Raw genomic sequence first — 26,889 nt, forward strand, 5'->3', positions numbered from 1 at the left:
ACATCTCGTACGGCTACCAAAGTCCCGACAGCCAAAGTACCGAGAACCCAAAATTCCGATGAGACAAGATCCTGAATGGTTCGCAATCCCGAATGAGAATATTCTCTGAAGAATATTGAAATTTTTTAGTGAAAATTATAAGAATTGACAAAGAAAATAGAAAAATTCTTGAATGCCTGTCTGGGATTGCATACAATACGATTTATCGGGATTAATATTATGACCAACGCACAATAACTTTTGTTTGTAAACATGTTTTCAAAATTTTCCATGAGAATGAGCGAGATGACTAGATCTAGATCTCACTTACTCTCATTGAAATGTCAAAAACATGTTTACAAAACAGAAGTTATTGTGCGCCAGGCATTATGCCCAGCAGACAATAAATTTAGTTTTGTAAACATGTTTTCGGAATTGCCTATAAGAGTGAATAGGATGACTAGATTTATATCTCACTCACTCTCACTGAAGTGTCAAAAACATGTTTACAAAAAACTTTATTGTGCGCTGGGCATTATGCCCAACGCACAATAAATTTTGTTTTGTAAACATGTTTTTGACACTTCAGTGAGAGTGAGTGAGATATAAATCTAGTCATCTTACTCACTCTTATAGGCAATTCCGAAAACATGTTTACAAAACTAAAGCTATTGTGCATTGGGAATTATGCTCAACGCACAATAACTTTTGTTTTTAAACATGTTTTCAAAATTTCCTATGAGAGTGAGCGAGATGACTAGATCAAGATCTCACTCACTCTCATTGAAATGTCAAAAGCATGTTTACAAAACAAAAGTTATTGTGCATTGGGCATTACATTATCGTATTATTGTTATTATTATTATTATTTTTATTATTTACGCATTTCGGCATTATGACTTTTGAGATTTTTACAGGGACCCATCTCGTTGGGTAAATGTTTAAAAAAGTGCCACGTTCTTGGCCGGGACCTTTGGCTCAACATTTGTGGCTAGGAAATCGGGTCTCATCCAGCGTAATAAGTCATATATCCAAAATGTCCATAATAGAGAACTTAATCAAATGCAATAAAAAATGTATTGACTTAAAAAAACATCCCCTTGATCCTTTTTGAAAGACTGCAGAAAATGCTGCAAGATGAAAAATCCCAGTTTTGAAACTTGAAACTGCTTTCTAACTCCCTTATTAAAATATTTATGTCGATATTTCATTACTTTTATTCTATGTTTCCCTTTTCAATATTCCTTAGTTTAAAACTTTAATAGAACTTTAATAGAAACGATACGATAGGGATTGCAGGACTTACTCCTTGTAGGTTTATTTAGACTTCCTCTCTTTGTTCAAGTAATTGAACCTTTTAGGAAGATTCCAAAGAACAAATAGGTCTATCCATTGGTTAAGGTACCATATTTCTCAAAATCTCTACGTAGAAGAAACCACCTGTTGCATTATATATAGAAGTACTCCCGTTTTATTACAATTGATGGTTCGATGGAATACTTCACATAACACATCTTCTTGAATTGCAATTTACGGTATTTAACATGTGCATGTGCAATGTAATCTATATCCTTAATCAAGAAGTTATTCTTCCTGGTGAAGAGCTTGATATATAATGTGAGAAGTAGTACTTGAGTTGATGTGTTAAATGACATCATATTGGCTAAAATCCAGATCGGAACACACATAACAAATATCTAAGTGGATTCCTTCTTTCTAAGAGGTAGAAAGGGAGCTTCTACCTTGATATATTGTGACCTCGTCGATAAGCCCGACCACCCCATAATTTATACATTTCACATTGGTACTATGTACGTGGAAAATCCTCCAGCTTGACAGTGGAAAAGGATTTTTCTTGCAAAGCACACCAACAATTTAATCCGAAAAGTAAATTACTCAAGATTTATCATTTTCATGGCAAGACACTTTTTGAGGACTGATATGCCATGAAGAAGCTAAAGAATGCTCGGTAACCCTTTAATAAGCTATAAATCAAAACTTTAGCAATTTTTTTTGTTGTTGTTGTTCCTTCTCTTCTTTTCTGCCAAAGTTATTCTGCCTGGTGCTGCGAATATCTCAATTGTTGGGCAAATATTGCCAAAAAGCTGGGTGGTTTGAGTGAGGGTGGTGGATTTGTTGCAAAAAATTCTTCGTGCTCAAACATTGCTCTACATTGCCTTAATGTAGATTTTTCATAATGATTCTATCGGAAATTTTCTGTGCTTCCTGCTTTTTGTATCGTTTGCTTAAGAAGCTCAAGATGGAGATAAATTCAGTGTCAGACAAACTTTGATTAAATATGAAATGCAATTATTTTGCTCGTGTCTGTTTGAGATTGGAGAGCAAATAAAATTTCTTTCTTCAAACTACTATTTTTTGCTCGTACTTACTGGGAGTGTAACATGATAATATCTCTATTTTTCTTACCTTGTAAAACTAGCATTTTTACGTGGTGTCGTTTGTGCATCTTTCCAACGATCATGTTATTACTAGATCAAGAGACCGAACGGTGAAAGATAGCGTCTTAGGGTTTTCGCTGAGCTTTACCTCTTAATTGCTTTTGAGAACATTCCTGAATATTGTGAAAACTTTAAAAATTATTTTTTCATATTTAATTGAAACTGCGCAAATGTTTGACGAACATAAAAAATAGTTTTGCACCAATTTTGTAGATTATTTCTCATATTCCGTGGAAGAACATCCTTTAACAGCCAAACAAACTTATAGTATGCAAGCATGTGAAAAATTCTTCTTTACAGAATTACAGAATCTTTACACAATTCGAAAACAAATGTTTTGGATATGACAATATTAGTCATTTTATTGTGATTTTATAGTACGGCTTTATAGTGAGTAATTCGAATCAGTCTAACTAAACAGTCTAATACTTTCTTTAGACAAAAGATTTAGTTCAGTTCCCGAAGGTCTCAAAATTCTAAAGAGTTAAGCTATGGCTACGGCTTTGACCTGAAACTCTGATAAGGTTCTATCGGGATCAAGTGAGAATTATAAAAAGAAACCATTATATTTAGTTACTTACTTACTTAACGGGCACTACAACCAATTACTAGCATTGGCCTAACTCGGGAACCGTCGCCTTTTGAGCCTGTTACATGCCACTGTTCTCCAATTTAGCCTCTAAAGACTTTCTAAGATGGGTTGTCCTCATCCTTGCGAACCAGATGACCAATCCACAGGAGCCCATTGAGGCGTATTTACTTGACGACAGTTAGATGAAATCGATGAAATAGTCTTATTCACCCAAATAAATATTAAGAAATCCGCTTTTGGGATATGACATCGAACTCTTGAATACGAGCATTTTGCGAAGTGTTCTTCAATTGACTGTCCCTTTTTTTGGATGAGAAGACTTTTTGTAGAGAGCTTTTAGCTGTTGATGCACTTCTTTCACCAAAAAGCTATTTAAATCCAATTTATTTCAACTTTTTCTCGACGACAATTTTTTTCGTACCATAGAGCTTTTCGTGACATCTCATCAGGAGCAGACCCAATGCCTTTATCAAGCTTCTTTTCAACTCACATTTAATAAGCAAAAGATACGTTTCGAGTTTTCACCAATAAAATTTTTAATGAAGAGCCACTACAGTAACGGGTGAATTGGACAAGTAATTAAATTTACTTCATAAACTCTCATATATTATTAGCTCTAGTTTTCAGTATAAATTTCAGCAATAACAGTATCCCTTTCTGACAGGGTTGTTAAATTACATGACATTATTAAATTTTTGTGGTTATATACCATACACTGGTTGTATTTAGTTCGTTTAAGCCTTTTTATTTTTATTGAATAAGATTTATTCAGAGTGCAATTTATGCATTGAAGGTTTAAATTTTAGATTATTTAGATAATTATCATTAATGAATTAATACAAGGTACTTATAACTTTTCTTGGCGACGTTTAGTGTTATACTACTAATGGGAACCAGTGAACGTTGGGGAAAGAAGAGTCAGATTTTAGAAAATTTAGATTTTTCTCAAATCAGTAGTCAAATCTTGGCTTTTCTCGCTTTGTCATAAAGTCAGGGATTTCACAGGGCATGGAATTTTGTTTGGGCACTGCACTTGATTGTGTAATTTTAAAAAACAAATATTGGCTAATTTAAATTTCTGAGTGTTCACTTAAGAGATTTCTTTGGAAGCTTAAGAGAACACTCAGAAATTTAAACTAGCCAATATTTATTTTTTTAAAATTACAAAATAAAGTGCAGTTCCCATGCCCTGTGAAATCCCTGACTTTATGAGAAAGTGAGAAAAGACAAGATTTGACCACTGAGGGAGGCTTAGAGTTTGAGCCCAAAGCTTTGGGAAAAATCAAAATTTTCTGAGCTAACCGTTCTTTCTCCGACGCGACGTTCTTTGGTTTCCATTAGTAGTACAGTGAGACCTCGATAGAATCAACCGCTGATAAAGTCAATCTCCAATAGAGTCAACAGCTATGTTTTTACTCTACGGACTCCAATAGAATCAACTTGGACCCAAATTGACTCCAATAGAGTCAACTTTTTTTATTATTAATTACCTTATAATATTGTATGACTTTTTCGAAAGTCAAATCAGTGCTTTGGTGTATCAATGTAATGTTTTGAACACAAGAAAAACAATATTATGATAAAATTCGTATATTAACCGTGTAATCAATTTTCGACAAAATAGTTTTCTTCCGTCATTTTAAGTGTTTTGACCTAATGAAAATTCTCTCTTGCCTTAAGATTTTTTGATTAAACCCTATGATCCCGTATGACGTGTTGTCCTGTAATCACAAAAAAAAAAAAAAACGATTTTGGCGGTAGGGAGGGGTAGGGAGGAAATGAAGGTCATAATAATAATCCCCAGGTTGACTTATTAGGGGGTCATCTGAAGACTCCAAGTCGATATCTCTAAATATTTAGCGCCCATTTTTCAGAACAAGAAGAAAATGAGAAAAAATGGTTTTATTGCTCTTTTTGTGAAGTTTAGAGCCATAGTTATGTCATAACGAATAGATCAACTATCAATCTCTTCTTTTATACAATAAAAGTTTAAAATAAATTCTAATTAATAATGTTAATTGCATCAGAATTTTCTACAATTAAATATCTACCGGAGCTCTTCTAAAAAAAAGTGGAAAAAGAAATCTTTAAAGCTGGCTATACATTAGACATAATTTATTGAAATATTTCTTTTCAATATCAAATATTGCCAAGGATTGCCTCCACGCTGCAAAGATTTATTGACATAAATGCCTCAATATTGAAGAAAATTGTCCAGTGTGTACGCAAATATTGAAATATTTGTTTCAATATGGAACATTTTATTCAATATTTTATTTCATTATTTTGAATGGTTACAAACTACGCCAAATTATATCAATAAAAAATTTCAAAGTCACATTGAAATAAAATTTCAAAGAAATTCTAAATATCAAATTGATTTGATATTTCCTACAATATTTTTTTAATGACCAGGAATCTTCTTCCTTCAGAACATCACAGAACTGCCGGATTTTCCTTGTTCATGAATGAAAACACATCCAAGATCAAAGTCCAAGTCAAGACACATCTCTCCTGCTTCCTCCAGAAATCCCCAAGAACCCAACTTGGTCAGCACTAATCATCTGCTTCCTCCAGAAATCTCAGAACTTCTGGGATTTTCTTGAATATTATGCCCAAAACACTCCAGATACCTTCTGTGGTTAGAGGATTCCTGAGGCTTCCTCCAGGAAATCCCAGATCTTCTGGGATTCTCTTGTTCATTATGCCCAAAGCACTTCATATAAGTGTAATTTTACGATACGAATTGGAATCCTACAGAGGGAACGAAAGCTTGTGATTGTGGCCATCCAGTCCTTTTGCTCGCGATGGTAAACTCTCCTACGGTATGATGCGAAGCATGATCCTGAAAGTCTGTGAGAATTCAAGTTATTAATTCTATTTGGCTTTTGTTTCCAATCTGAAGTGTTTTTGACATAATATAAAAGAATATCCCAGAAGATCTGGGATTTCCTGGAGGAAGCTCCAGGAATCCACTGACCACCGAACGTATCTGACTGGTTTTTGACATAATATTCAAAAAAAAACCCAGAAGATCTGGGATTTCTTGGAGGAAGCTCCAGGGATCCTCTGACCACAGAATGTGTCTGAAGTGCTTTGGGCATAATGAACCAGAAAATCCCAGAAGATCTGGCATTTCTGGAGGAAGCTGGAGAAATCTTCTGACCAACTTGGGTATTTTTGGGTGTTCTTGGCAAAATACGGAAGAAAATCCCAGAAGATCTGTGAATCCCTGGCTAGACTGGTGTTTTTAATATTGAAGTTTTAATATTGAAGTCAATTTGTTCAGTCTGTAGACAATTATTGAAATATTGGTTTCAATATTCGCTTCTATATTGAAGTTTCTTTTCAATGTCACTTTGAAATGCTATTATTTCAATAATTTGTCTAATGTATACACAGCTTAAGGCACCGTTTCCCTATCTTAACATCCTGGATGGACCTCAATATTATCCCATGGATAGTAATTTTTACTGAAGATACCTATAATAAAAACCTTCTGTAAAATCATTTCTTAATCTCCAACTTTTGCCCAAACATAACGACTTTTTTGGACCAAAGGGTGCAGTATTTATGAGTTAATTAAATAGAATATTCTACTATCGTGTTAAATTTATCAATTATCTTGTATAAACATAAAATAATACTATTTATATCAAAATTTCACATTTTAATTAATTTTTTTCCGACTCCGATAGAGTCACCGAATCCAATGGAGTGAACATGCCTGGAAATAATTACTTGACTCTTTCGAGGTTCCACTGTATATAACCTGTCGGATAATATTTTCAATAATTTAGTGTTATATTTTGATGGAATGTCTTTCTAACTTTACCTATTCCTTGGGTCTCTCGTTTCGCTCTGAAGACTGGTCACAAACTCTAAGATGGCGGTGGCCATATGGTATGAGGGGGGTTAATGCAAAGACACTTGTTTGCAATAGATACAATAGATGCAATCACAATACAATTACGATTATCATAATTGATAGATTTGTGAATTTGCTGTTTGAAGATAAAAGATAGATATCTGTAATCGCCTGGCCTTTAGATCTGTGATAGGTAGACAACAACTGATAAATTCAGACAGTTTCTTGGAAAATCTTTTTCACCTTTTCTCAGTGTTTCTGCCCAAAATCTGAGGCTTCAATACGTGTTTCTTTTCTGCCATAGATGTTCGCGGGTGCTGTGAGAATGCTGGAATGACGCACCGGACGTGCTTAGATAGGATGTGTGATCCGAAGAAGGCAGATTTCACTGAAATCCCCGACTTGATGGTTTGTGCACCATGGGCCAACATCACATTCTCGTGCTTGGCCAACAACATCGATCACTCACCGTGCTGCAAGAGTCGGGGTATTCCTGATTCATGCCTCCCCTTCTGTGCTGGAACTGTCAAGACAATCAATTTTAATTTTTTCAAGTAAGTCCACAATCCACATCTTTTCATAACATTTTAACTTGGCAAATTTTATTCTCATGCCACATGTCAATCAATCCGTATTGCGAGAAAACTGCAGAAAAATAAATTTTCTGGATAGCTTTTTGTTTGTAGAGATGGAATATTTCCAATCTTTCACGTGGGAAATCAAACTCTTGGTTAAGATTGAGTTAGGTACATAACGTAAAAAAGGCATTGCTCTTGCACAAGAAATCGTTTGGGATATTGCAAAGCTATGTGCTATATTTACAATCTTTTTATTATTGCGCTAAAATTTCCATGTGAAGATGACGTCAACTTTCATCAGAAAACTGTAAACTTTAATAATTAAAAGTTGAAAGTGTAATCAATTATTCTGAATTACATACACTTAATTTTAATTTTGAACTCCTCACACAATTCATATCATTAATTGCTTCATTTAAGGACCTTATGCTATTTATTTTATTTCAAACTGTCTGCAGTATTCCATTAATTCAAACTATTCTCCACGGACTTATGGGCACTATTAAATTAAAATTTGAACTTATCTCACTATTTTTCGCTCAAGGTGCCTTCAATACATGTCAGAGTATAGCAGTTGTCTGCTACAGGGCTATGGAGTTCTTGCTGGACCTCCATCGCGACTAAAAGCCCCACTAGTTTCGGCCCACTTTGCAGTGTTAGAGTGGAATGCCCCTAAAGTTTTGCCCGATACAGTAATGTCTTATCACTTGCACCTGAGAAAATTGGGTAGTGGTGAGGAGTATTCTGTTATGGAGAAGTCTCATCCGCCTATGATTCTAGAAGATCTAGAAGGAGGTACCTATTACGAGGCTTTTATAGTTGCTGTCAATGCTCATGGCAAAGGTGGTCCTTCGCCTCGGTTAGTCTTTCAAACTAAACATGCAGTAAGTTTAATATGAACTAAGGTTCATTTTTCGAAGTTCCCTAAAATAATGTCCCTAATTTACCAGATGGATGAAGAGAATGCGGTAGTTGGGTACAATATCACATCCTGTTGCACAGTATCTGGCCTTTTGCCACAGTGTATGCCCCTATGTTCGTATGATATACGGATGACAGATTTACAGGCCCTAGCAGGCCTGTGTCAGCCACAGATGGGAGTTCTGGTCAAATGCGCAGCTGGTGGACGAGATCATTCAGGCTGCTGTGGTAGGCGAGCAGTTCCACCCAAATGCATGTCACTATGCCATGGAGTGGTATCGCAATCATCACCCGAATGTTTGCCATATGCCGGTAATATTTTGCAGTGCCTAGAGGAGGGTACAGGAAATATTCCAGGACCCGTTGAAGACCTTCGTGCCACAAGTGTCACTAATACAACCATCTCATTGGCCTGGGAACCTTCTGAAATGGATGTCAATAATACAGAAGCTAAAGTGATCGACTACCTAGTTCAATATGGCAAGGTTAACAATATGACCATGTATGAGACCATCGTTAAATTAGAAAATGAACTCAATACCACGGAAACAGACGTGGATCTTAACAATCTTGAGCCGAGTGCCTTGTACAGAATTTTGGTGGTAGCTAGAGGCGTTCATGGGGTGTCACTGCCCTCAGCTATGCTTCTCATCAACACTTCGCGCGTTGACTATGCATCTCAGCTTTTCGGAGCACCTTCACCACCTCATTCCCTAGCCGTAGCAGCTCACAGTGCTACTTGGGTCACAGTATCTTGGCAGCCACCTGAATTTTCGCATCCACACGAACCTATAGTCTACAAGTGAGTATAACAATAATTATTTTTATGTGATTTCTGTTTCAGGGAGCGTATTTCTCAATCGATTTAGACAAATCTGGACTTCTTTGAAAGGTCTTGAAATCTCTGATAAATCTAAACCGGTTTCAATTGGTTATAAACCGGTAAACGTAAAAATTACGCAGTGTAAAAAATCTCAATAAAACCCTGATATTCATGAGTACGAGGCCGTTCCCTTTTAAATAGTTGGGCCATAGAATAACTTTAGAAAAAGTTGTTTAGCTTTGTAACTGTGTTATCACACTTGCACATTAAAATTTTAATATGATTCACATTAATTGTCGCTGGTGAGAGTCCAAATGTGTAATTTGTGTGTTTGAATCATTTTATATTCAAAATTTGATCTATTTGTTGATAAAAAGGTAGACTTGGCCCGCAAAATTTGATATAAATTGATTTATAGCATTAATGCGAAAAATTAATGCAATTTTCTCTTTGATTTTTTAATGTGAAAAATATTTAGCTTTAGGTAAATTTAAACTTATTTTTGCAGGCCAAGTCCACTTCTTTATCAATAAATAGAAAAACCCCAAATATTAAGTGACTCAAAGACACAAATAACATACAGTAGGTGTCAAAAGTGTGTTGCCTCATGTGTGTTCAGTACAAACCCACCATTTGCCTCTCAAATGACATAAACTCAAAATACAGCCGGTTTATTTTAAGTTTGTTGCATGTTTTTGACCCTTTTGAGTAACTTTTCAAATGAGGCAACAAACTTTTGACGCACGAATAATGAACAAATTTTGGAAAACAATTATTTTTTATATGAAATAAAATGAAATATTTTTTTCGAAATACATAAATAAGATCAACAGATTACAGGTAATTAATTCGCAAAAAGAAAATTTTTAAAAAGTCTCTATCGTTTTTTGCACCTGGTTTCCCGAACATACATGAGGCAACAAACTTTTGACACCTATGTATTTGGACGCTCACAAGCGACAATTAATGTGAATCACATTAAAATTTTAATGTGCAAGTGTGATAACGCAGTAACACAGTTTTATTTGTTTTGCTCTGAAACAAAAATTTAATTTTAATGGGTGCTATTATAGAATTTAATATAAAAAAATAGATAACACTGAAAGATCTATCTCGGAATTGAAGGATTAATCAAAGAGATTAATAAAATAATGAGAAATAAATAATCTATCTAATAAGGAGAAGTCGTCAGCAGGTTCAGCCTTTGAATTATGTCTCGTAGATACGGATGACTTTGCACTTCGTAAATGACTTTTACACCCCTGATTTTCGTAAGATCTTCTTCAATTATTCTAGAACTTAAGGACGATCTAAAGGCCATCCTTAAGTAACCCTTGCTTTTCGGAAGATTTGTTTTTAATTCTAAGACTTAAGGATGGTCTTGAGCTTCAGATCGTCCTTCAGTTCTAGCATTAAAGAACAGCTTACGAAAAACCAGAGTGCAAAGTCAGCCGTATCTACGGTACATAATTTGAAGACTGACCCATGGACTGACCGCTTTACCTTATTAATCTCATTAATTAATTAATTAAGTCTTTTGTCTTTAAATTCCTCTTTAAAGGCTTATTCGTATGCTCCTATAAAATGCCTAATTTTAAAAACATTTTGCTGAAATAGAAAACTCGAAAATCTTTAAGTTTTCTTTAATTCTAAAGCTGACCGGGAGAGCGTTTTAAATCTTCAAAAAATATGGAAAATGAAAATTTTGTTACAAGATTTGGATAGATGAAGCATTCTTGGTCAGAAATCTTTAAATTTGACAATAATATTTGACTAAAATCAATAATGTTTCTTTATCTCAGAATTAAGAGCAAAATTGCTTATCGGACACAGCATCTAAGTCAGCTTAATCATTTTACAGAGTTAGAACGCTTTGTCTCTCTTTGTGTGAATAGATATTTCCAGAATCCTATTAAGATTTTCGTTAGTTTGAAAATTACCCAGTATCAATTTAGTGAGTGGATTAAATTAATTCAGTGAGTGGATGAAAACAGAATGGAATCCTCAAGAAGATTTTGGGTTATTTTATGAATAGTGTCGCTAAATTTTTCTCCTCTAAGAAAAATGTAATATAGTGTTTTCTGTGCAATGAGAATTGGACAAAACTGATGTCACCGGGATTTTCAGAATAATTTTTCATATGGTTCATATATTTGGATTTGTAGAACCAAATGACATGTTTCTATAACGCATTCATTAGGAAGTACTTCGACCAGTTTGGAACCAAAAGACTGGAAGATACTACGAATTGGACCACATCCAAGATACAAAATGGTTGCTTTGCAAAACCAATATTTTAAAAGTCTTTTATCATTAACTTTTTCCGGACCGTAACATATCCAGCGAGGTAATTTTATGATATTTTTTATCGAAAATTTTTTTGAACCAGGAATGTTGTGTTCTTTTGAAAAATATTCTAGTTTTGTACGTCCTTTCTGGTTTGTAATCGACCACAAGAATCGGTTTTTATTGATTCTGAATTAGTATAAAAGAATTGTTTTTCCCAAAGTATTTATATTTCCAAATGAAAGTTTCGTATTATGACCAGCGCACAATAACTTTTATTTGTAAACATGTTTTCAAAATTTCTTATCAGAGTGAGCGAAATGACTATATCATTTATGACCAGCGCACAATAACTTTTGTTTGTAAACATGTTTTCAAAATTTCCCATGAGAATGAGCGAGATGACTAGATCTAGATCTCACTCATGCCCAACGCACAATAACTTTTTTTTTAGTAAGCATGATTTTGACATTTCAATGAGAGTGAGTGAGATCTAGATCTAGTCATCTCGCTCATTCTCATGGGAAATTTTGAAAACATGTTTACAAAAGAGAAGTTATTGTGCGCTAGGCATTACTCTCACTGAAATGTCAAAAACATGTTTACAAAACAAAAGTTATTATGCGTTGGACATTATAATGCTTGTGGAAGGTTTTGATCCTCTTATAAGGACGTCACTTTATTCATAAGAATCCTATAAATGAATAAGGACTGATGGTTCTATTCCAATGAAGAATGGACATGTTTTAAGCACATAACTGTTCCCAAGTGTTTCTACATAATCGACTTTTTTTGTGTTGATTTCTGTCACGACTGTTTAGAGGTTTTGGAACACAACGAGAACTGAGTAAAACAGTCGAGACGACAACTTACACAAAGAAAAGTCGATAACGTAGAAACATTTGAGAACAGTTTAAAAAAAAACATGTTTATTTTTCAGTGGAATAGAGCCATCTTGGTGCTAATCCAATGAAGATAACATAAGATAAAATTGTGCCATTTGCCAGTTTTCCATTTCGGATTACTGATACATCTAGGCTACAATTTGGCCCCTTATGCTTCCTTACTCTTATCGACTAATCGATATCGAAAAATCGACTATGTAGAAGCATTTGAGAACACTAAAGTGCTAAAAAACACACATATTCATTTTTCATTGGAATAGTACCATGATGTAAGCAGAATTTAAAATATAGGTTGTGAAACGCCTTGGTTAGAGATTTTTCAAAAGTTATCATAGAGAAAAAAATTTTTTTTTTTGCAAAATGACTAGTATTTGGAGGTTAGGCGCAATTTTACTATAAAATAATTAGAGACCAATAAATACACAATTTGTAGAAATTGGTATTTCTGTTAGGAATTACAACGGTTATAATTTGAAAGCGGTAATTCATTTTCATTCTTGTCAATGGAGGTCTGGAAATTGTCGGAATTGGAAAATCAATCAGGGAGAATGCTTCAAATTTTTCCAGAGCTTTCCGCTCAGTCTTCAAGCTTTCATCAGTGGTCAAGTCTTCAAGTTCTTCCCTGAGTTTCGTTCAATTTAGTTAGAGTTATTTGGACCGAGCATATGTAGAGAATGATGACACTTCCTTATACTAATTTAACAATTTTCACTACTCTATAAAGTATGACTTGAAGACTTGACTCGTCGGTTTTTTCTTTACAATAATTCAATAATAAGGTAAAGTGCCCTCAAGTCGACCGGTTCCTCAATTCGACCGGTAGAGTTATTTATTCAATTTATTTATATTTGTACTAATATTTGACGTATTATCTAACATTAATAGGTCAATTATTCCATAAAATTAAGAAAGGAATCAGTGACATTTTCATAGAAATTGACCATCAAACAGTCAAAAATTGGCCCACTGGTCGAGTCGTGGAACCGGTCGACTCGAGGACACTTTACCTTATAATATTTTTTTTTACAATAATGGTACCGCAACGAGGTGTTCGTAGAGAGAAAGAATCCGTGTTCTGGGCCTTGATGAGTGGATAATTTTGTAATCCTAGGGCCCAGGACAACAATTTTTTTAAACAGAAAATATTACGACATTATTTGTGCACCAACCTAATACATAAGAATGCGCTATTGAAGCAGAAAATTTCTCATATCTCTGCCTGAGACTCTTCATAAGATAAATTCGACGGGAAAATTGGAATTGAAAGGAATTTTGAGGCTAAATTCGATTTCTGATGAAATACTTTGCTTTCAAATTCCCAAGGGATAGTTATTTTGTTGCAATTTTCCCCAAAAGACTACAAGTAGAGGCACTTCATCCACAATCAATAATTACCAATCACGGGGGGATGGAAGTGAATCGAAAGAGAAAATTGGAAAGCTTATACTATTGAGACTTTCTCAAGTTCTACAAAGAGCAGTTGTGCTACAAAAAGGAACAACATGGACAACATTTTATTTTTAGATCATTAAGTGTCTATCAAAAATAAAAATATACTAAAGTTTAAACACTGAAAAAATGTTTGAGTAGTATACGTCTTTTCTTTTCTGCAGAAAAACTTTGATGTTTCAACAAATATTTACATTTTTTCTCCATCCGAGTCGTACAGCATGCTCGTCAATTAAAACTTTTATATAAATTATTTCAACTAAGGAGTTTTGGGAACGGAATGAAAAAAAAAGATGATAGACCGAGAAGAGAAAATACAAGATAAATGTGGAAAAGTCTTATACTTTATTAGATTCTTGTGAATTTTAACTTGAGCTTATTTTTCTCATTCAGTGAGTTAATTTCCCTCCGAAATTTCACCTTTTTTTGTTAGGTTGTACCACAAAAGCACCTCCGCAGATCGTTTTGAAGTTGTAGAGACGCGTTTGCTGTGGACGAGGATTATGAATCTTAAGCCTAATTCCCAACACGTGGTTTATGTGACAGCATCTGGAGCTAAGGGTGTCAGTCTTCCTTCTGAAACCCTTGTAGCATGGACTGATCCGGCTCTTCCGGCTCATGTGGATCCACCAACAATTCATCCTGCTGATATGGTTGCCGAAGGAGGCTCCATGACGGTTCTTTGTCTAGCTCTAGGAAATCCCGAACCTACCATTAGTCTCTACGTTGGTGGGCATCTCGTTAGGCAGGATACTTCTCGTCACATGGTCACTGTGATTCACAATGTATCTACGGACATGGAACATGTTTCATGCTACGCTGACAATGGCTACGGGATACCGATGCAAGCATCCAAGAAAGTTAACATCAGCTGTAAGTTTATATTTTGCTTATTAAAGACGATTAACAATGAAAAATTGGGTAATTATATGAATAAATAAAAAATAATGTAATATCAACACTATCATAAGGTAAAATTTAAGTTAATAGAATTACCAGCATTCCAAGTAATTTAATTTGTTTCAAAATTACTTTTCGTATTTGGTTAGGAAATGAAAGAAAAGGTTATTGATGATTGAAATCAGCAAAAACTATTCAAAAAGAAAAGATTTTCTCGATTTGCCACTTGTTTGATTGAAAGCTATAATCAGTATTTCATCCACTTAGCCATTGATGCACATAATACCGGTTTTCCCAAAACTATTTTACCCATTTTACCCTTATTGGAGAAAGCCAATTTAGTTCAACAATCAGAATAATTGAAAAGAATTCTCCAAGCTATTGACATAATATCCAACAAATTTTTGCAGAAAATTCACAGAGCTCAAGAAAAATTTAATAAATTGATTAAAAACTTTAAATAGTTTCAGATATATTATATAAGACCATTTAAAGTAATTCTTTTAATTAAAGAACTTAAATTTATTGCTTCGAAGCCAAGCTCTACAAATAATACAATACACAATATAATTTCTTGATTATCAATTACAATTCGACCTCTCACCCTATGAAAGATTATAATTTTTTGGTTGATTTTTGAGAATCTGTAATTTTAAAATGTTTAACTTCACACTGTTTGTCCATTTGGTCGTCCTGCAAGGCCTTGACGAGACTTAGAAGAATAACAAATTAAGAGTAATTAATAAGGGTTAAGAATAACAATTTAATTTCTTGCGCTACCCCTCGCATCCATAAGTCTAATTTTGTATCATTAACATGACCTTTCTTCCCTTTAAAACCATTTTTTTTAGTCTTTCTTGAAAGCACATAATTCCTTTTTCTCTTTTAGATACATATATTTCAGATATTTTCTATGCGAAAATCTCAACCATTTAAGTTTTTAAGGTAAAAGGTAAAAACACTCGTGAAAGATTATTTCTGAACCGTTTTGGTCAAGTTTGGGTTCATCAGAAAGGTCTTGGAATCTCTAATAAATCTGAACTATTACCAGTTGTAAACCGGTTATGAACCGGTAACTAATTTCTTACGAAATTCAATTGTATAGATCGTAAGCTACACATTTTGCTTACAATTTATGCTTTATATTAAATTCCATTCTTCCTTCGCTGTTTTATGCAATTTTTTCAAATGTTTTTAAATCGATTTTAATTGCTTGTGAACCGGTAAACATCAAAGAGAAATGCAGTGGAAAACACATTGCTAAATGCTTAACTGCTACTGCTCAAACTCTAACAGAGAGAACAGTAAAGCATAATATTAAAATTTTTTCGACTTCCCAACTTTGTGGCTCCCAAACGCTAAAATATATTGACTTCTGGTTTTCGGTGACCCCTTTATAGGCCAACATTCTCTAGTTAACTAACTTACACAAATTAGAGCCCCCCCAACCCCTTCCAGCCCTTTCAAAAACTTGTGTTTTGACATATTTCAAAATTGACCTAGACAATTTCGTTCATTTTTGGATTTGATTTTGAGGTACCTTTATCGGAAAAATCACGATTTTGAATTATTAAAGGTCAAAGTTCAATTGGCTTAGAGAGCCTAATTTTCAACACATTTGGTCAAATTTGGATTTATTTGACAGATTTTTTAGTACTGCATCTGTTCCAATCGATTAAGATTAAAAGATTAAGATTTCGACAGTTAAATCAGCATTTATCGTAACTTCATTTTTGCGATTTTGAGATATATACATATATAGAATCGGCGTAATTTTGTTTATTAAAGGCATATGAGAAACAGAAACTTTTATAATCCCAATAAAAATTATTTTAAGCAAAAATTATCGTAAGTGCTCTTAATTAAGAAAGGTTTATCAGAATTTGTCGTAAATTCCATTTTTGGGGAAGTTACGACAAATTTCCATACAAAATTTTCAGTAATCAGCATTTACCGTATCTTCTTTTGCTCACTTGCGTGGCTTGTAATTTGCAGCAAAAATGTAATATTTCTCATTAAAACGTTCACAAACTCTTCCAAATATCCAAAGACAGTACGAATAATGCAACATTAAATCATTTTAATTCATTATTTGTGAGAAAAAAGTAAGAAAAAATCCCTGACCATCTGTCATTAAAACAAAACAAGCGACACGTCGCGCAAAATTTATTTAATAAAATTTATGAAATAAAAGCTTTTAGAGATAGGGATAAGAGTTTAATTGATTAATTTAGCCAAATAAAGGCGCTTATTATCACTAGAGTCATTGAAATTGATATAATGCATTTTTGAAAACTGTCGTAACTTCCAAGATCTCTATACATTGAAAGTTACGGCTTTATAAACGATGGAAGTTACGATAAAATCTTATTATGTTTCATCGAACATATATATCTATATCTCAGCTTTTATATCATTTTATAAAGTTTTTCTCGAGTTAACTCCCCATTACTCTATTCTATTTTAACCCCCAAGGCGGTCCTCCAGCTGTATATCTCGGCTTCTGTATGCCTGAGGTACATACATAGTGCCGTTTCCATATTGCGGCAGGCCAGCCTTGGTTGGATCAGTTGCAGTGAATGTGTATTTGTATCGATAGATCTCTTTATGCCGAACTCGTTTCTGTACCAGTCTCTCTTATTTAGGCGGTTCATTGTCAATGCATTAGGCATTACTTTTTCATCCATTCATTGGACTAATTCGGTACGGCTGCTGAAAATTCTGCAGCTGCCGAGTTTCGAACCCGAGACCTTACACTCATATAAACACTACTCTACCAACTGATCCACTGAAGCTCTTATTCTAATCGATAATGATCGATACGATTTTCTGAAATTCACATTAAGCGTGATTATGTTTTAAAATACACTCTCTAGATCAATTTTTCAACTTCAAGATGATTTTAAGATGATTTGTAGACAAATTTAAATCGATATTAAATTGTCATGCACTCAAAAAAATATTGCGAACAAGAGTTAAAAAGAATGCGAACTTGGTTTTGGAATATACACTAACGTTCAAAACATTAAATACACGCTTCATAAGTTTAAATACACCTGGTTTGGACCGGGAAAACGCTGTAATATCCAGTTCTATTGACTGAAATAGTTTCATATATAAACCTAAGAACAGTTTTAAACAAAATATGAGAAAATACCTTTGCTAAAAAATTTATAATTTGAGAATCAGTCAAAAATTAGCTTTTTGGACAAAAATGCAAAAGTAGCCCCACATTCTAAACCTGATCTAATCTTTTAATAATCATTTAATATAAGCTAAATACTATTAGTAAATATTATTAAGAGTCAGAAAAACTGAAAATAATGCCGAGGGAATACTTTTGGTGCGGATTGTGGTCGGTTTCCGGTGTGATCTGTTCTGAAAGGGGATTTTTCTTTGAATATTAAAATTTCCAGCCCAAATTCTACTTTTCATATACTCCCTCCGTTCCGAAATAAGTCGTACGTTTGGGAAAAATTCTTGTTCCGAAATAAGTCATACGTTTGGGAAAAATTGGGATTAAGGGAAAGTTTGTTGGCAAATGTTTTGTGTTTCAACAATTATCTCTTGTAAAGAACTATTGTTAATGTTCAGCACTAAAATTGGGGTACAGTCTTCATGGTAAGTTGAGGAACGAATGTCTTAATGTCTTATTTTTGGCGTTTTATTTTCAATCTAAAATAGGTGCAGAATGGTGAGAGATGCAGACTTGGGACCTTCGGGGGACCCCCCAATAAGTTGATCCTGGGACCATTAATATGTCCTTTATTTTGACCCCACCCCTCCCCTTCCCCTCCAAAATCATGTTTTTTGGGATTGCTCGAAAACACGTCATGCGATTTTTTTCTTCAATTCTGTATATGCTTTAGAGAAACATATAAATGACCCCAGGGTCAACTTATGGGGGATCCGCCGAAGGTCCCAAGTCCCTATCTCTAACTATTTAGCACCCAGATATTCGACAACATAAAAAAGGATGTGTTTTTTATTGCTCATTCTGCAAAATTTGAGCAATAAAAAATGTCATATCGGTAATAACTGTTGAGTTCTACTTGTGCATACTAAAAATTTAGAACAAATTCTAGCCTGTAATGTTAATCACAGTCCATTTTTTAGTAATTAACTATCTACCGGAGCTCTTTGAAAAAAACGCGAAAAATGGACAACTTCAACATATTGATTCCTCAACTTACCATCGTCGTAAGATCTCCATATTATCCCTGAACATGGAGGATAGTTCATACACAAGATATTTGCACATGACAAAAACATTCTCTGAAACCATTCCTTAATCCCTAATTTTTCCCCAAACGTACGACTTATTTCGGAACGGAGGGAGTATTATTTATTATTTTTCAAATTTCTTCTTATTATTGTAGCAATTTGATTTCTTTTACTTCATTATTTTATTTAAAAAACATGAATAAAATCATCAAATTCAGTTCTCCTCGAAGAATTCTCCTTTAACTTTGATAAGCGCCTCACAGATTCGGGGCATCCTGTTGATCAATTTCTACAAAATGTCAGAAGGAACTTTGCCCACATATTCTGAAGTGTTTCCACCTAGATTGGAACTGATGTTGGCGCCTTCTTTCGAACCATCTGGTCTAGAAAATTCCAGAAAATTTTAATGGGGTTACAATTCAGTGATTGGGGTGGCTAATGCATGTAGTTTAGGACCTTGCGTTTCCTTTTCTTAAGAAGGAAACCTCTACAAAGCTTTGAGGAATGCTTTGGATAATTATCCTCTTGAAAAACAAACCCACGCCCCTTAAGCCGAATGCATTGGGCCACCTCAGCCAGGTGTATTTAAACTTACGAAGGGTGTATTTAATGTTTTGAACATTAGTGTATCATCTACGTTCTGAATTCGAACATTCAAAAAAGCTAAGATACTTTAACACTTTGGTAAACAAATTTTTTTCTTTACTTTTGTTAATTTTTTTTACATTTTATAATGTAAAAAAAATGAAATATAGACATTAGAGAAAGAAGGTGTAGTCTGGCTTATATTTACTCATAGGAATACATTTTAAGTGTGTGTAGTCCATTTTCGTTATTTATCGATTATTTAACTTTTAAGTGATTGACAGTTTTATCGTTTTTAATTATTTTATTATACAGGATATCGGTCAAGATAAGCCTAAGGCCTAAGACTTGAGCAAGGGAATCAAAGGGGGGGGGAACAAAAAAAGAAAAGAGGTGAAAAACTGTGTGAAGTTAATTGGAAAAAAATTACATTCCATGCTTTGTTAGAGTGTGTAAATGTAATATTTCTGAATTCAATTGACAATTTGTGCACATTAATGTAGAAACAGAGAGGAAATGTTGAATTTTCATATGAAATTTAATTTCTTTCTCAGCTACAAAGAGTGTTGGTAATTTTCCAAGAGTCAAAGCCAAAGTTGTGACGACAAAGTTTCTCGGATACGAGAAAGTTCATCCAAATATCCTAGAGCATAATAACATAGATAGAAGAATTGTGTGGTTTAATTCAAGTATAAAATCAAATTAAACACTATCGATGGAATACAATTAGCCATTAACCGATAATATTGTTAAAAAACAGAAAAGTTCAATAAATTCTTCACTTTCCAGATGCTCCTCGCATTCAAGCTTCTGAAATTACAGTAGCTTCTATTGGGGAGCAAGTTGATCTCAAATGTACTGTTAAGGCCAAACCAGCTCCGAAGGCAATGTTTTGGCGAGATCATGATGGTAGAGTACCTGTGATTCAGGGAGGAAATTATGATATGTCTTTATCAACGGATCCTGAAGATTCGTCTCTGTACACAATGGTTTTGCATATAGGCAAACTAGGTGGATCAGATATAGGGGATTATTATTGCCATGCTCAGAATGCTTTAGGATCAATAACTAGAGCCGTTTCTGTTAGAATGAGAAATACCCCAGCTGTTCACAATATTTCCGAATGCTGTACTGCTCAGAACGTTTCCTCAGCCTGCATGTCAGCTTGCAGCTTCTACATCGATATTGATGTAGTTATAGATCGACCAGAGTGCATTGTAGACTTTGACAAATTGATGAAGTGTGCTGCAGATGGATCTGACCATAGAGCTTGCTGTGCTAGTCAGGAGGTTCCACGGAAGTGTCTCAACTGGTGTCGTGGAGAACCACTTGGGAATGGTCAACTTTGTGCTGTAAGTACCAATTTATTGGATAACTTTCTGTGCCGATTTCAAGAATCTACAGTTCAATTTCCTTTAGGTTCAACATACAAGAACCATTATTGGTTGTTTCCAATCCAATCGGGACCTTCTCCCAGGACCTCCCCAAAATTTAGGGGTAACTATACTCTCAAATGAGGAAGTTATGGTCCGATGGGATCCCCCAATTAAGAATCCCCAAACAGTCGAGGGATACCGTGTATTCTGGCATGATGTGAATCCAAGCACTGAAAGCCTACAGACCACAATAAATGGGCTGGGAACCAGTCGATTGGATGCCAAGGAGACCAGTATCCGAATTGACGGGCTCAAGCAGCACGTTATGTACGAACTGGTGGTGAAAGCAGGTAATCATCAAGGTGCTAGTGTCCTAACTGAGCCCCTGCGTTTCACCCTCGGTGACCATCACGTTACCTCAGCTTCCCACTCAACCAGTGCAGGAACTATTAGTGGTGTCTTCGCTGGAATATTAGCCATTGGATTGGCCGTTATGGCAATCTTTCTCTATAAGCGTCGTCGAGGTGGACTGAAATCAGCCAATGGTGTGGCCTTCGAGAATCCCAGTTACCTCCGTGAGGTCAACATGGAACACGTTCACGTAAGTTTGACTTGTAATTAACTTTGAAAATTCATCTAATGCTTTATAAAGTGATATCCCAAAGTATCGAAGCCCTATCTACCATCTAGTGATACATGAATCCCATTCAATGATATTTTGAAAGCCTTCTGATCTTTCGCACGAGTACAACAATTAAGCGTATACTTCGGGAGAGAAACCCATAAAATATCGAGTAAATAGAATATTCTACAAAGAGAGACAGCAGTTGCGTTCCTCCAGGCATTTAATAGACCACGTCTTTTAAAAGTTCTTCTTTGTTTCTTGTTTTTTTTTAGAAATACTAGAGGGGAAAATGAGATCTCGGACATTTCAATTTTTTATATGTTCCTTAAGGCCGTGTCCTTAATTACATAGTCAAAAATGATCTATATTTTAACTGCTTGAACTCCAAGAGAGAGCAGTTTTCATTTTATTGTTAAAATCGACAATCCCAGAATATACAGGGTGGCTGAAAAAAAATGCAACAAACTAAAGCGCTACATTTTTTTCATTTTTTGTTCAACTTTTTTGAAATAAAGAAAAAATGGTAGTAAATACATCAAAATTTTAGAATATTATCGGTTTTGTTCAATAAGATTTTATTTTAACTTCATTATGGTCTTAAGTCTGTCAGAAGTGCTATCACAGTTTGCACGAATGTCAGCCTTCTGAATATTCTGCTATTCACGAGGAAGGGCTGCCTTCAGCTCATCGACACTTTGCTACGTTTTAGTCCTAATCTTGACCAACAAAATGCCTCTTTTAGAGAAGTCAACTGATTTTGCATCCAAGAATTGTGGAGGTCATTGTTCTCCCCGTTCTCTCCAAATGAAGTGCGAAACGTTTTTTTAGCCAAATCTTATTCGAAGCGTGATTTCTGCGACGTTGTCGAATCTTGATCGAACTTCCATTACTTCCTACTAATGTTTGTCCACGACTCCAACACTCCTTCCAGGACAATTTCCAAAAAAAAATTGGCATTCGTTTTGACGGTATAGTCTAAAAATCCCAGTGGGAAGCGATAATCTGTCTTCGAGGAAGTCCAGACCTTCAAATAAAGTGTTCCTTTACTTCCCGTGGCCATTCGAACGTCTAAATTATCTAGTGTGATCTTTCCTTCAGATAAACACAATCATTTTGTTCGCACATCAATTGCTCAATTAAAAATTTTTCTTATCAGAAAAAATGACATTCTGGAACTGACCATAAATGAGCTCCACAAATGTGCAAGCGAATTTCCTCCTGCGTCGATTGAACATAACTTCTTTATGAGGATCGACGATGTCTCTTCCTTCCCAGGATTTTTAAGGCTTCATATAGAGGTCATTTAACAATATTTATTTCGTGGTTATTTGCGATCTATGTGTCTCAGAGATCGTTTGTTTGCAGATATGACGCAGATTTTGTCCAATTTGCTTCATCACTTTAAGAACGATGACTAGGGATGAAGCAATTTTTTTTTAGACCTCCACCAAAGCATTTTAAAATGCTACTAGTATCCCGTACCAAGTTATGTTTCGAAAAACGGAAAGTTTAATTACATTCACGGTTTTGAAGAACCCTAACGATAGCTGCTTCAGAATTAGTAAATAGTAAATTGTCACGTTTGAGTTGCATTACGGTTTAAAAAAGTTTTATAAAATATTATCGAAAATACTTTTACAGGCTATTAGCCAATAAAATTAACTACCACTATAGAAAAATATGAAACCGCTGTCAACAGCGGTTTGACAGCTATGCGCTCTGAAAGCTGTTGCATTTTATTAGCCACACTATATCATAAAATTTTGAGAAGTTTGAATCAATTCGAATTATTTCCGAAGATACAGGCACAATAGTAAAGGAGTGCCTAGGAGGCTTGCAAGGGTTTGTTTGGACATCTAAGACTTTGAATTGCGTCGTTACCACTTCTGATTCTGATAATTCTTTCGAATTGACGGGAAAGATTAAGAAAAATTTACGGACCGAATAAAACGAATAAAGGCTCATTCTTTTCAATATTAACTTTTGTTCTAGTTGAATTAAAAGAATTGATGAAAACTTATTTTTCTATATTTTGTATCATGTTGAAGTCAAAATTTGGACCAAAAAACGAATGTTTTTTTTTTAAACCCTGAAGAAAAGTACCGATTTCTCGATTTTTTTTTGGGGTTTTCTTAGTTTAACTACGAAATGCACTGAGGCCTCCAGTGGGTCAGTGGATAGAGTAGTAGCTCTATGACTGCGAGGTCTGGTCTGGGGTTCAAAGCTGAGCAGCAGCAGAAAAAGATTTAGATAAGATAGAATAGGAGTGGGGAAGCATAAGGGGCCCAATTGGTGGCCTGGATGCATCGGAATATCCGAAGTGGAGAACTGACCCCTGGCAAAATCTTATCTTAAGTGTGCCAAATTTCGGCATAGTTGCATGCAAGCGCCAAAGTCTCATGTTTAAAATGTAATATTTTTAATACAAATTGATTTTTTTATTACTTCTTCATAAGGAATATTGGTTGGAATCTTGTAGACAGTTTATCGTCTTTATTTACTCTAAAATCATTCTTAATTCATTTAAAAATGAATAAAAATATAGTCATAGCTTTGATGTCCCATTTCGGCCACCTTCATTCTCATAATTCCTTGTCCTTCGGGAATTCTTCCAATGTCTTTTTCACGTCATCTTATTTGTGGAAGCTACATTTTTCGTTATTCTTTTGTATTGTATAATCTCTAGAGTACGTAAAAAACTAAAAATTCATGGAAATTCTAGGAACAAAAAAGCTGGCCGGAATTTGGCACACTTACCCTATGAAAATTGTAAATATTTTAGATTGTACTTTAGAAATAACAATCACGGGTTCTAATTCCCGCGACCCCAATAGGCATAAGCGGTTGAAAATGATGATGATGATGAATCATGGGTTGTACATTTCCCATCCATTAGGGACTGCATTCACGATGTGTTTACTACTACTTATTATTCCGTTATTTTGTGATATTTTTTCTGAATTATTTATAAGAACCTTAGATATTAGTATACTAAAAATTTCGAGAAGATTGGTCGTTTCTTTGCTTTCCAAAAAAAAATCATGAGAAACAGCTTATTTTTGACCTCTTAATTAAGGACACGGCCTTAAAGAATCTGATTCTGTAAATTTTTATAGTCTAGCCTTATGCCTCACATTTTTTGAAAAAAAAATTGTGGATCCTAGAACAAAGAACATAGAAAAAATTGAGTTGTCCGGAACTTAAATCGCCAAAAAGAAGTATCACACTTTTTTCTATGCCGATATTTTTCTAAGAAAACTTTTAAATTTTAAAAAATTACGGCGGTCGTTGATTCCAAAAATAAATCTAATATAAACGATATTTTAAGCTAGAATACATAAAATGCCTCTACATTTCTAGATGATGGAATAAGCGATATGTCAAAAAAAGACAAGAACTCAAGCAGGGCGATATACGTGTTGGAAACTTTCAAGTTGGCACCACTTTTAACTTTCACCCCCTATTGTCATATGTTTTCCATAATGAAAGAATGGAAGATGGAAAGTTGCACTTTGCATCTCCCAACACTTCAAATGATGCATTTTGAGAGTTTTCTCTTGAGATTTTCGAAGGAGAACATTGTTCGTAGGAAAACTTTGCCATATAGTTGATATTTGACTTTTTGTGTAGTAACAGAAATTTTGGCAAAAGCTTTCAAACTTGTTCCGGTGGAAAACTCTGGCAGAGTCGGTCTGATGAATAATTATAAGTTAATGATGTAATTGCGTAGACTATGTATGCTTCAACGATAAAATCCGTGTTGGTTTTTGCCAAGAGATTTTGAATGAAGGCTCTTGAAGTATGAGAACTTAACGAAAATTCAAGATGATTCTGTTTGTTTTGCAAATGGTATTCTTGAGTTGGAGTTGGAAATGTGTAATATGAAAGTTAAAAAAGCATATCAGAGTATTTAGTGACATAAATGTTCCATTTATTTTATGGATTGCTGTCTTTTACCAAATGCTCTATTGTATTGCAACGGAAGGGAAGAGTGTACTAGCGATCGCTAGTATTCCTCAGACGCTTAACTTATCTTTCGTATTGTTATCGGCGATATCTTGACTTGAAATTAATTTTGAATTAATCAGAAAAAAAAAACTATCAAAGCGAGGATTAAGAAACGTAAAAAAGACTCGGTTATAGACATTTACCTTTCAAATTATTTAAAATATCCTGAATTTGATTTTTTTTGTGGCAAGCGAACTTGCACAACTTTTGCTACTGAGAGAAGACCTCTAAATAAGGTGTCTCCATTAAATTAGATTCCAGCTGTTTCGGGTGATTCAACCAATGATTCGGGATGGCGTCAGGAGGTGCTCCAAACACCAGCAACAACGACAAGTGTTGAACAGAATGCTGTGGTGCCGATGGCCACTGAGGTCAATCCAACTCTCTATGAAGAGCTTAAATTGGGTCACGATGGTGCAGGGTTCAAGAGGCTGGTGTCATAGGACTTAGCCCCAAATGGTCATTTACGCACTACGTCTCTAGAGAAATTTTAAGAACACGCGCAAGAATCATGTGCGATTGTCCATAAAGTAAGACGATAACAGTAATTTTTTATTATTTTCCGGCAGAGTGTATTTTTTGATAAATTATGGTTGGGACAAATTGCACTTTAAGACAAACAAACAAAAAACTAAGAGAGTGAGAGGAAAAATAGTGAGTAAATTTGCAGAAGATTAACTAACATTTCAAGAAAGCGCAACTCTCAATTGAGCTAGAATACCAAATTACACAGCAAATTCCACAAGAAAACCACAGAAAAACAAGAGGAATATTAACACACAGAAAATAGATAAATGATTGTACACTCAATGTTAAAAGAAAATGTTTTTAGTAGATTTAAGTGCAAAGGAAATACATCAATTCATCTAAATTGAACATTTTCACCATGATGAACTCATACAGATAAACAGTTGATGGATATAAGGTAAAAATTCAATCAATGTTTCCGTCTCTACCCCCCTCAGAAAATTTATCAAATAGACGTTAAATAGACCCCTTAATATGAGATGAAACCACATAAAGGAATATTGAGGATACGAAGGGTGAAAATGGACCGTTTCGATAGATGATTGAGACTATCATTGGAAGCTCATCTCTAGTCATGGTGTGATTAGTCTTAAGTGCTACTAAAATTCACACTGGATTGATGATCTTCATCCGGTGCTTATCAGAATGATGTAGGTGAGGAGTGAGAGAGATACCAGGAGGAAAAACTCGACAATGGTGCTAAGAACACACTCAATTTCTATTCTATTTTCTTCCCACAGAATCCTCTTCATTTTCCGTTCAATAATAATGAGCTTTTATCCT

At 34.6% G+C, this 26,889-nt stretch overlaps 1 protein-coding gene across 1 annotated transcript in view; it reads left to right on the plus strand.

Annotated features, from left to right (window-relative positions):
* The window catches only part of LOC129803184 (Ig-like and fibronectin type-III domain-containing protein 2), a 316,223-nt gene extending 289,884 nt beyond the window's left edge, over positions 1-26,339 (plus strand). Inside the window, exons 9-15 of the mRNA XM_055849573.1 lie at positions 7,203-7,452; positions 8,021-8,360; positions 8,427-9,199; positions 14,294-14,733; positions 20,359-20,921; positions 20,989-21,546; positions 25,833-26,339. Of these exons, the coding sequence (XP_055705548.1) occupies positions 7,203-7,452; positions 8,021-8,360; positions 8,427-9,199; positions 14,294-14,733; positions 20,359-20,921; positions 20,989-21,546; positions 25,833-26,021 (3,113 nt within the window). The 3' untranslated portion in view covers positions 26,022-26,339. The remainder of the gene's footprint in view (positions 1-7,202; positions 7,453-8,020; positions 8,361-8,426; positions 9,200-14,293; positions 14,734-20,358; positions 20,922-20,988; positions 21,547-25,832) is intronic.
* The last annotated feature ends 550 nt before the right edge of the window (positions 26,340-26,889 follow it).

This window comes from Phlebotomus papatasi, chromosome 2, assembly GCF_024763615.1.
Source record: "Phlebotomus papatasi isolate M1 chromosome 2, Ppap_2.1, whole genome shotgun sequence".
NCBI lineage: Eukaryota > Metazoa > Arthropoda > Insecta > Diptera > Psychodidae > Phlebotomus > Phlebotomus papatasi.